We start from the raw sequence: 11,730 nt of genomic DNA on the forward strand, positions 1-11,730 counted from the left end.
AGAGTGCCTGTGTCTACAAGTTGCGGTTGCTAATGGCGAACGGATAATTGGGTCGGGCATTTCTGAAAATGTGTTACTATGTAAAGATGGGCACTTATTTACTGTTATTTTATATGTAATTCCCCTTTCTGGGTTTGAGTTAGTGTTAGGGGTTAATTGGCTCCCTACACTAGGCGCTATAGTTTGGGATTTTAATGCCTTAACCATGAGCTTCTTTCATAAGGGTCAGCGTCTCACGTGGAAGGGTGAACACGATCAACCATTTACGTCCCTGCATGCTTTACGGCCTCAGGTAACATTGACTCATGCCCTTGACCATTTATTAACTGATTTTTCCAATCTTTTTCAGGAACCCACATCACTGCCCCCGCAGCGGGATTGCGACCATCGCATTACGTTGGTTCATGGTTCTAACCCAGTCGCTGTCCGGCCTTACCGCTATTCGCAAGCACAAAAGGATGAAATTGAGAAACAATGTGCCGCGATGCTTTCTCTCGGAATTATACGACCGAGCCGATCCCCCTACTCATCCCCGGTCTTGCATGTACTCAAACAGGATCGCACTTGGCGATTTTGCATTGATTACCGTGAGTTAAACTCCATTACGGTTAAGGACAAATTTCCCATTCCCGTGATTGAGGAATTATTAGATGAGTTGCATGGTGCGAAGTTCTTTACAAAGTTGGACCTCCGCTCGGGGTATCACCAGATTCGCATGCACTCCGATGACGTCACCAAAACAGTTTTTCGCACGCACCATGGCCATTTCGAGTTTCTCGTAATGCCATTTGGACTTTGCAACGCCCCTTCGACGTTCCAAGCTCTTATGAATGATGTTTTCAGCCATTTATTACGTAAATGTGTTTTTGTATTTTTGATGATATTTTGGTTTTTAGCAGGTCTTGGGTGGAGCATTTGCAACACGTCCGACAGGTTTTTGACCTCTTGCGTCAGCACTAACTTCTTCTTAAGCGTTTCAAATGCTCTTTTGGGGATACGCAAGTTAGCTACCTTGGCCATATAATTGATGCCTCGGGCATCTCGATGGATCAATGCAAGGTGAAAGCGGTTCTTGATTGGCACCAACCGCAATCCGTGAAAGCCTTGCGAGGGTTCTTAGGGCTAGCGGGGTTTTACCGCAAGTTCGTCAAAGATTTTGGGGTCATGGCAGCCCCGTTAACGTCGTTATTACGAAAAAATAACTTCACTTGGACCGACGAGGCTACTTCTGCTTTTCATTCCCTTAAACTTGCGTTAACTTCTACTCCCATTTTGCAGCTTCCCAATTTCTTGGTCTTGTTCGTGGTGGAATGCGATGCCTCGGGGCTGGGCATTGGTGCCGTATTACACCAGAATCAACATCCGGTGGCATTCTTTAGTCGGAAGCTTGCAACACGCCATCATAAATTGGTTGCCTATGAACAGGAACTGATTGGCTTGTCACATGCGATTCGACACTAGCGACATTACTTATGGGGTCGAAAGTTCATTGTGCGCACTGACCACTATAGTTTGAAGTTCTTTCTACAGCAGCGACTTACAACTTCACCTCAACACCATTGGATCAGTAAACTACCCGGCTACGACTTTGAAGTTGAATTTCGCGCCGGCCGACTTAATACGGTCGCGGATGCTTTATCACGCCGTGATGAGGGTACCCCTTCCCTAATGCTCCTTTCCGGCCCCGTCTCTCCTCTTTTGAGCTCTATTCGACACGAGGTTCAAACTTCGCCTGATTTCCAAGCCTTGGTACACGTGTTCGTGATGGCTCGGAGGGTCCGCATTCGCTTTTTGTTAACGGGTTGTTGCGTTACAAAGGTAAGATTTTTTTTTAATTCGTAATTTCGCCCTCATTCCTCTTATTCTTGCAGGCGTGCACGACATTACGCACGAGGGAGTGCAGAAAACATTATTTTGCCTGTCGCAGGAATTTTTTTGGGCAGGGATGCGTAAGGATGTCTGTGACTATGTTCGTAACTGTCCAACTTGTCAGCGCTGCAAAAGCGACAATTTACACTCGGCTGGCCTTCTTCAACTGTTGCTAGTTCCTACGCTGATTTGGGCCGACATTTCCTTGGATTTTATCGAAGGGCTGCCTAAGATCCAAGGCAAATCGGTCATCTTAACGGTCGTCGATCGGTTATCCAAGTACGCCCACTTCATTCCTCTCAGTCATCCCTATACTGCTACGACTGTTGCTGCGGCTTTGTTTGGGAATATCGTCAAGTTCCATGGCGTGCCCGAGTCAATTGTCAGTGACCGGGACCCGACGTTCACGAGTCATTTTTGGAAAGAGTTGCTTCGCGTGAGTGGGTCTACACTCGCACTTTCGACGGCTTATCACCCGCAGACGGACGGACAATCTGAGGTAACCAATCGCACCATCGAGATGTATATTCGATGCTTTGTTGGGGATTTCCCCCGCACATAGCTCGGTTGGCTTCCTTGGGCCGAATATTACTACAACTCTTCATTTCACTCCGCGCTCCGCACTTCGCCTTTTCGTTCTGTCTACGGTTGTGACCCTCCGAGTCTGTTGTCCTACGAACCTGGAATGTCTAAGGTCGAAGCTGTGGATGTTGCCTTACAGGATCGAGATGCCTTCTTGGCTGACGTTCGTGAGCACCTCCGTCTCGCCCAGGACCGCATGACAACAATTTATAATCGCAAACACAGGGATGTGGAATATACAGTTGGCCAGTGGGTATGGCTTCGCCTCTGGCCGTACCGACAGCTTTCCATTGCTCGGTGTCTTTTTCACAAATTATCTCCGAAGTATTTTGGTCATTTTCTTATTACGAAGCGTATTGGCGCAATGGCGTATCAATTAGCCCTTCCGGTGGGTAGTCGCACTCATGACGTTTTTCATGTGTCCTTGCTAAAAGAGTTCCGTGACTCCCCTCCTACAGTCACTCCGGACCTCCCGCCCATGCGTGATGGCCGCGTTCTTGTTCGCCCTGGGGATGTCTTACGCGCTCGACTTAACCGTGGTGTGAAGGAAATCCTAGTGCAATTGGCTGGCGCCGCACCTGAGGACGCTTCCTGGAAGCTAAGCCTTGGATAACTTTCAACTTCTTTTTCCTGACTTCAAGCTTGAGGACAAGCTTAATGAATTGGGGGGGGGGGGGGGGGGGAGGGGGTGTTGATACATTCACTCGCAGACAATATCAAAGACGCAAGAAACAAGCTCCCAAAGTGGATTGATTCAAGCTAATAAAATGGAAACAAGTGGAATAACGCAGATTAGTTGGAATATTTCAGATTAGTCTTTTCTTACTACCTATTCATATGTTTTGTTTTATTCATTCCTAATTTTGTGGTTCTTGACCATTGCTGCTTTTTGTATTTAAGGAAGATGCTACAAGACATCAAGGCATCATGAAATTTATGTAATTTTGGCTAATGTTATTTGAAAGAAGAAGAACTCCTGATTTCTTCACAATTGTCTTTGCCTTCGTTTCTCTTTTGCTATTCGTACTTCCATCTGTAATCATAGGTAGAAGTCGAGGATCCATTCCCCCTCCCGCTCGCCACTCCAGCCCGGTACGTCGTCCGGTGACGAGATCCAATCCACCCTTGCCTGTAACAGAAGCATGATATGATGTAGCTTTTGACCTCAAAAAGTCCAATTCATAATGGATGCAGCAGCCTTCTCCATAAGTGATAAGAACATTTTTTTACACATCCATCAAGTATCAAATCCCAGTATATTGCTCCATCAAAGAGGTGTGAGTTTTGGGAGCTTCTCCATTTTTTATTTCATACTTCGAATTGTTGACAAATTGAATGTATAGTTCATTTATTAGGAATTTTTTCCTAACAGTAATAGTAATCCTATTTGACCTTTGAATTATGAATACAATAATATAATTAGTAGTTGATGAATGTGGGTCAGTAGTTATAAAATTAAAATACAAAGCAACATCAGTCTAATATAATTTCTCTGGTATTAAAAAGCTTTTCATTCTCTGTTGGGAAAAGGCATAATTATTATTTTGCAACCTCAACTCTTTAAAGAATATGATTTTTCTACAACCCATTTCAAGAATACAATGCATATTAATACTCGGGATTAATAGAAATTACAAACTTAATGGCCTGATAACAGATTTGGTAAAGAGAAGAGACAGAGCATGGTGAATAGCAATGTGGTTGTATCCATCATTAATTTCATTGGCAGAAGTCAAATATAAGGGGAGCAAGTTTTTACCTTAATTGATTACATCGGATGATCTCTTCAAAGCTAGTAGAAAACACTTCCAAACTCAAACATCTTTTACGGACTAGTAATAACTGATTTTATCATTAAAAAAAAAGTCAGCATTAAATAGAAAAGAAATAAAAAATTAAGACTGAGTAACTCTTTAGTTTCTAACTGTTATATACACATCAATACTTGTAACCAAACACATACCATTTTCTAACTGTTATATACTGTGAGGCTGCCTAAAAATAAAAAATGAAAGACAAGATTTTGGGAACGTTATATCCGTTTTAACCGCTTGACAGAAGCGACAAGGGAAGAGTGACATCCCTCCAACTCAATTGTCTCCAACATATAACCTTTAAAATGCTTTGGCATCTGTTCCAAACAATTACATGATCTTAAGACTAAGTGTCTGAGCGCAAAAATGTTATACCAGGAGCTAAGTACCCACTTATTGAGTTCTTTAGCTTCAAGGAGCAAGAATATTAATTCACGAAATCCTCCATCAGCTATTTTCCATACTGTTCCATAGAAGGCATTTTCCAACTTGAGCACCTTAAGATGGGGTAACATGCCAATCACATTTAAATCCCCCTCAGAAATATTAGTCTCACTCAACTTCAACTTCTTCAGTCCTGAAGGAAACCTATCAAGTTCTGGATGGGCTGCATTGCAACCAATGGAAATCGAAATGCTAAGCTTCTCAAGCCCTTCCAAATAGTCAAAATGATCCAAAATAATAAGATTGCTGCAACATCCTCCAATAGTGTGACTGGGTTCTATGTCATCTTTTAAGAAAGTTTTCAGATTTTTATGTTAGGAAACTTGTTGTACACCTTTTGTCTGCATTGAATTGGTCTCCAATTCATTTATTAATCACCAAAAGCATGCACACTCCAATCCTACAAATTAAATCGACCACATTGCAACTCCTTTCCATCCCTGTTGAAACAAGAATACACAAATCAAGCATGAAAATATCAAAAGGTACAGAGCTAATTGTGCAGAAATAAAAAATGAAAATCTAGTGATGGTTGATAGATATGTTATAACCCCAATACTATTAACAATAACATATTACTATTGCTCTTTTGTTACACATATAGGTTTTTATTTTAGTCATTTTCTAAATATGAAAATAAAAAATCTAGTGATGGTTGATAGATCAGATGTGTTCCTAATGTTAAATTTGTGAGTCACAGAAGAGTCACAAGTATTACTATACAAATAGGCAACTAAGTGCATATACATGGGAAACAAATAAACGTATGTAGCAACACATACCATTCATTTATTCGGGGAAAAATGTCACCATCTTCAAGAAGCAATTAAGGATAAATTTAAAAAATTATCTTAAAAAAGCAGTGAAAGAGAAGAGACAGACCATGAGAAATTGCAATGGGGCACATAAATTTTCTGTGGAGCATCATATCATTAATTTTATTGGCCGAAGTGAAAACAGAAGGGGATCAAGTTTTTAACTCAATTGACTAAATGACTACACTGGATGAAATCTTCAAATCTACTTGGAAACTCGGACATCTTTTAAGGACTAAATGCTCAAGACAACAAGAAAATTGTTCCTCTTCAATTCATGAAATTTCCAACCATCAAGGAACAAGAATTTTAGCTTATTAAAATCTCCGTCAGTGCCTTCCCAATTTGATTTTTTTCAATTCACTCCAAGGTAAACAAGAATGCAGGATTGAAACTTGACATCCGCAGTATAAGAATTACTATACACTAAATATGGTGGCCTCTTAGTGAGCACCAGATTGACACTGGTATTCAATTCCCACCTAAATAAGAGGCCATTGAGTTGCATGCTGTGACCTTGAAGTGAGGAATTTCACCTTTTGTGAGAAAGAAAATATGAGGTTAGGTTGCATTCAACCAGAAACAAAGCATCCCTAATTCACGTATACAAAGCATCCCTAGCTAGCTAATACATTACAGAGGAGATGGAAATCAACCTCCTCTCCTAGTTTTGCAGCCAAGCCAGCTGCAAGAAGAAGCTAGCTAGCTAGCTAGATATGCTTAAAAACTCAACTTCCTTCTAACATGCATATCTTAACCTGTATGTAACAGATCCGATCCCCACATTCATCTTATCAAACTAAAAGAAAGAAATTTCAGTATATTTATTTTTCTTCAAGTTGCTAGCTGGAAAACCTTTTCAATTTTGCTAGCTTCGACAAATTTCGTAGAATATAATTGTGCCAATCTTTTCCTATACCCCTCTCCACTCTAGATATATATATTTACAAGGAAATGAGATCAGAAAAAAAGAAATAGTAACTGCTTGCTTTTCTAAAGAAAATAAAATATTAAGAATGAAGCATGATATGATGTATATAGCCTCTAACCTCGATCATCAATTTTGAATTAAAGATCAATCAGTTGATGAAGTCAGAGGAACCAATTCATTTGTAACCTTCAATTATCTGTACAAGATAGCAACACCATTTCATTTCATCTCGCGTGCAAATGTAAGTGCAGATACAAAGACACATGCAACCTCACACATACATACCATTTTAAACTAACTGTTAGTTCACTACGAGCCCGACCAAGTTGTCTTGTACAGACTCTTCTATTTGTGATTCATTGCATTCAGGGATTTTGATCTAAGAAAAAATAGTGCATGCAAAACAGAGAAAACAAAATGAGATCAAATCAGAAAAAGAATGCATCAAACACATCATCATCACAGAAACAAAGTTGTTAGACAGCAAGTGTATGTAGAGGTGTAAGTTTTGTAGGATAATTTCATACTGTGATTCTAAACTTGTTCATTTTTTATTTCAAACAGTTAGTTGTTGGCAAATTGAATGTCTAGCAGAAATAGTAATTACTAGTTCAATAGTTGTGAAGTTAAAATAAAATGCCGACATCAATCTAATATTCTTTAATTTCTGTTAAAATTTTGAAGAATACAAATTTTGCAGGTTGTGAAAGAAATTTCAAGAATACAATGCATCTGTAGTCTAGAGCATTCGATCAGTAGCTTAAAATAAAATCACCTCAAGATTGACTACAGGATTACTGCAAAATCTTTCATTTAATTTAATGCCTTACAGAATGCCTAAAATGGATATAAATATAATCAAATCTCATGAAGAATTTGTTAGAATTATAATAAGCCTTGCAAATCATCAATACCAATTAGTGAGAGGCACAACTGTTGAACAAAATATATAAAAACAATAGTTGAAACAAAACACATCCATCCTTCAATACTTAACTACTAGCAGTTTCCCAGCTTGAAATTTTTTTCAAAAAGGAATTCAATTGACATACCAATCTGCAAAAGCACATTAGTACTCAGGATTAATTATATTGCGAGAGGTAGAGAAAAGAAATAGAGATGTAAATTTAAGTAGTAAGATCATCACATATAGGCACCAGATGAGATGAAATACCTTCTCATGAAGTAGTAGTAGATCTTTAATGACCAACATACATCGATCTTCTTCTCCTTCACAATATAATGTTTGCTAATAAAAAGTTATCCACCGTCTTTTTAACACAAAGCTCTTCAGCCCATCTTTCAAGACCAACTTCTGGATATATACTCCATCTGCAGATTTCTTAATTCCATTAATGAGGAATCATTAAATCTTAACCAATAAAATGAATTTATTTTTTGTATATGCAACTATATGTACTGTATTTGGCATGCAAATAAAAATATAGGAGCAATTCAAGACACAGGTAACATAACACATACCGTTCTCCAACAGTTATTTACTATGAGGCTGGCCGCCCAAGTCTTCTTACATAGACAATTCTGTATGTGTATTCTGTGAGTCATCGTATATGGCGCCAATGATTTTGATCTGTGAAAAACTAATGCACAAAAACAAGTGAGATCAGAAAAAAAGAAATACTAACTGATTTTGTAAAGAATGTCAGCATTGAATAAAAAAAAACATGATTTAGCTTCTAACACTAACATCCATGAATCTTCTCTTCTGTTGTAACTGTTTGGCAGAAGCGACAAGGGAAGAGTGCCACCCCTCCAACCTAATTGACTCCAACCACCGCATTTCTCCAAAATGCTCCGGGATCTGTTCCAAACAATTACAGGATCTTAAGACCAAGTGTTCGAGCATCTGAAAGTGCTTCGGGCCAACTACCCACTGCTTGAGTTCTTTAGCTTCAAGGAGCAAGAATCTTAGTACTGGAAGTTTTCCTTTATTATATAGTGATTTCCATACTGTTCCATGGAAAGCATTTTCCAACTTGAGCACCTTAAGATGGGGTAACTTGGCAATTGCATTTAAATCCCGCTCAGAAATATTAGTCCCACTCAACTTCAACTTCTTCAGTATTGAAGGATACATACACTGTTCAGGGAGGGCTGCATTACAGCCAATGGAAATCGAAATGCTAAGCTTCTCAAGCCCTTCCAAACAGTCAAAATGATCCAAAATAATAGGATTATTGCTGCAACATCCTCCAATGTGACTAGGGGGCTCTATGTCATCCTTCAGCAATATTTTCAGCTTTTTTATGTTAGGGAACTTGCTGTACACCTTTTTTCTGCAATGAATTGGTCTCACCACCCAAGATAATGTTTGTAAATTCTTTTTGTCTGCACTTGGAGGATCTACAATATATGAATTGCCAAGTTCGAGATGCCTTAAGTTTGGTGGCTTCCAAATACTAGATGGCAAATGGATTGTTGGTGCTCCATTACCAGAAACAACAAGTGTCTCTAAATTTGGATTATTTGACACTACATCATCTAGATCCTCAAACCATTGTGTTATGGATAGGTATCTCAGAAAAACTAAACCTCCTAATTGCACTGGCACTCTTTGAAGTGATATACAAGTATCAAAAGCCAAAACTCTTAACAGCTTGGGAGGAACAAATATTTCATGATTTTCAAGAAAGAAGAAAATGGAGCGAGGGATGTTCGTACCAAAGAGGACATAATAGTCAAACCTGTGTGTGTAAGAACTTAGCCAACGACAAGAATTTGTAAATGCTTTTAATGGTAATCCTGAATGTTGCTGAGTATTTACTGCACATAAAATACCCCCTTTTTGAGCTTCTCCTACGCAGAAGCTATGTAACGCACTGTGCATTCTACAAGTCTTTATTTTGCCGTTACAACTTCGATCTTCAATTAAGAGAAGACTTCTCTCAGTAAGCTCTAGTAAGTACTCATAAGCTTTATCTTCTAACTCATTATGTTTCAATGGCTTCACAAATCCCTCGGCAATCCACAACCTTATAAGCATTTTAACCATAATTTTTTTACGTTTTGGGAAGACTCCAAAGTATAGAAAGCAAACTTTCAAATGATGTGGCAACATATTGTAACTAACACTGAGTGAATTGTGATCTAGAAGTCCCAATGACTCTAATTCTTTTTCAATCTTTTTCCACCCTTGTTGTATGTTGTTGCATTTAGATAAACGCCTGGTAACTTCAACAATTAACTGGGGTAATCCATCACATTTCTCCACAACATGGTTCCTAATTTTTTCAAATTTAGGGGCCAAGTTCTCTTCATCAATAGAAAGGGTATTACAAAATAGTTCCCAACTTTCTTTTGGATCTAGCAAAGTCATCTTATGGATACGGATAGGTCTTATCATGTGGACATCTAGGTTGAAGCAATCTCTAGTGGTTAGTAATATGTAACTTCCAACTAATCCATTAGAAACACACCCTATGATGTCAATCCAAGCTAGCTCCCAAGTTTGTTTGCTCATAATGTTGTCCAAAACAATTAGATACTTCTTACCAGCAAAGCATTTGCGTACCTGCATTTCTAGTTCATGAGGAGTGCTTCCCTTTTTAATTACATTTGGCTCTTCCACTGGTGTAATTGAGTGAAGAAGTTGGCTTAGCATTCTGGTCTTATTGTAGTGTTGAGGATGATGGGGTAGAGTAACCCAAGCTCTTACATGGAAATAGGATGCAAGTGATGGATCTTCATACACATTTCTTGCTACAGTCGTCTTTCCAATACCCACCATTCCAACAATTGAGATTATACCTGGTATGAGAGAAGAGATTGTAGCAGCTGGTTTGAAAAAAGGGGGACAAAGGATACCTTCCTTTATGTCTCTACAATCATTGTGACGGCCAACCATTCTGCCCTCAGGCTTTAGGAATCCATGCGAGGTGGATCCATCAGACTCAACATTCGCAGAGCTAGCATGTTTTGACCAAGCAATATTCGATGGTTGAGTTTGATTTGCCTCATCATCATCATCATCAACTTCATTGCTGCTTCTACTTTTGATTATGTTCAACAGTTCTTCTAGGCTTTCTTCTGCTTCTTGCCAGGCGTAATGGAGTTCCGGGTAAGCTTTTTTTTGATGTACGAAGTTATTTAGTTGTATTAGGAGGTGATCTTCAGTTTTGAGTGCGAAGTTTGTGATTTTGGTTTCCAATATTTTGATTTCAGCACCAGAATTATTGGAATTCCTCTCCTGCAATAAGCAGTCTTGCAGTTTAGAAAGCTGTAGTTTGAAATATACCATTGTCATTGCTGTTTCATGATCAAAACCATTCACTGTTGGGATGTAATGCGCAATTTTGTTGATGAGAATAGTTAAAGCAATACTAGCACTACCCAACACCGTTTTTGATGACTCCAACAACTCTGTTGCATATTTTGCAGCTTCTTGCAAAGTTTGATGGCAAGCTGCAGCTTTTTCTCCATACTCTCCTCCATGTTCAAGGAAGTTGCTAAGGTGTAGTTCAATGTCGTCTTCAGCTTTGAGTGCAAACTCTCTGATTTCCATTTCTAAATCTCTCACTTTGAATACTGCATCACCATCACCATTGGATTCCTTCTGGAGATCTTCCACATGGTGTTGCAAAGTAGAAAGGTTTTCAAGGAAAGAGTTGATGATTCCTGCTGGATCATGATCATGATGATGATGATGGAGAGACAGGCTTACTCTTGCTGTTTGCCCAAGAAACTCAATCTCAATGGTTTTAATGAGAGAAGTTAAAGCAACACAAGCCATCTATGATCTATCTCTCAATTCCAATCTTTAATTTAATTTGCTGGATAGTAAGAGTATGTATGTAGTTTCAAGTTTTGGTATTGCACACTGAAAACTAGATCTGAGAAGAGCTTAAATTAGCTTGCTGGCATATATGTTTTTATTGTGATTTCATTAATAACCAAAAAAAAAAAAAAAGGGGAGAGAATCTTTCAAAGTTTATCAATCATCTGAAATTAAAGTGGTCTAACCCTGCTCTGCCCTGCCTTACACATCATTTCCATATCAACCTCATAATTAAACAATTCCTTTCCCATTATACATTATTAATTAATATTGGCAACTTTAATAATGCAATTATATATTCCTGTTGTCTTTTCAAATAATAACTAAACAATTCCTTTCCCATTATCAGTATTAATTAATATATAAAGTTGACAACTTTAATAATGCAATTATCTTTTTTTTTTTGACATATTAATAATGCAATTATCTATTACTGTTGTCTTTTCAATTTATTATATTTTATGAAAAATCATCTCAATT

The 11,730-nt window shown here is 38.5% G+C and overlaps 1 protein-coding gene and 1 long non-coding RNA gene across 2 annotated transcripts in view; both read right to left on the reverse strand.

Annotated features, from left to right (window-relative positions):
• Positions 1 to 11,395, reverse strand: part of LOC109188705 (disease resistance protein RPH8A-like) — a 28,443-nt gene extending 17,048 nt beyond the window's left edge. Inside the window, exons 1-2 of the mRNA XM_019339337.1 lie at positions 10,797 to 11,395; positions 2,729 to 2,734 (exon numbers count right to left, since the gene is read on the reverse strand). Coding sequence (XP_019194882.1) covers positions 2,729 to 2,734; positions 10,797 to 11,205 — 415 coding nt within the window. The 5' untranslated portion in view covers positions 11,206 to 11,395. The remainder of the gene's footprint in view (positions 1 to 2,728; positions 2,735 to 10,796) is intronic.
• On the reverse strand, positions 4,969 to 6,980 carry LOC109188303. Its single transcript, XR_002055379.1, has 3 exons — positions 6,741 to 6,980; positions 6,574 to 6,651; positions 4,969 to 5,149 (listed from the first exon to the last, which is right to left on the reverse strand). It is a non-coding gene; the product is annotated as an uncharacterized LOC109188303 (long non-coding RNA).
• Positions 11,396 to 11,730: the final 335 nt, after the last annotated feature.

Source organism: Ipomoea nil, unplaced genomic scaffold (genome assembly GCF_001879475.1).
Source record: "Ipomoea nil cultivar Tokyo-kokei standard unplaced genomic scaffold, Asagao_1.1 scaffold0193, whole genome shotgun sequence".
NCBI classification, from domain to species: Eukaryota; Viridiplantae; Streptophyta; class Magnoliopsida; order Solanales; family Convolvulaceae; genus Ipomoea; species Ipomoea nil.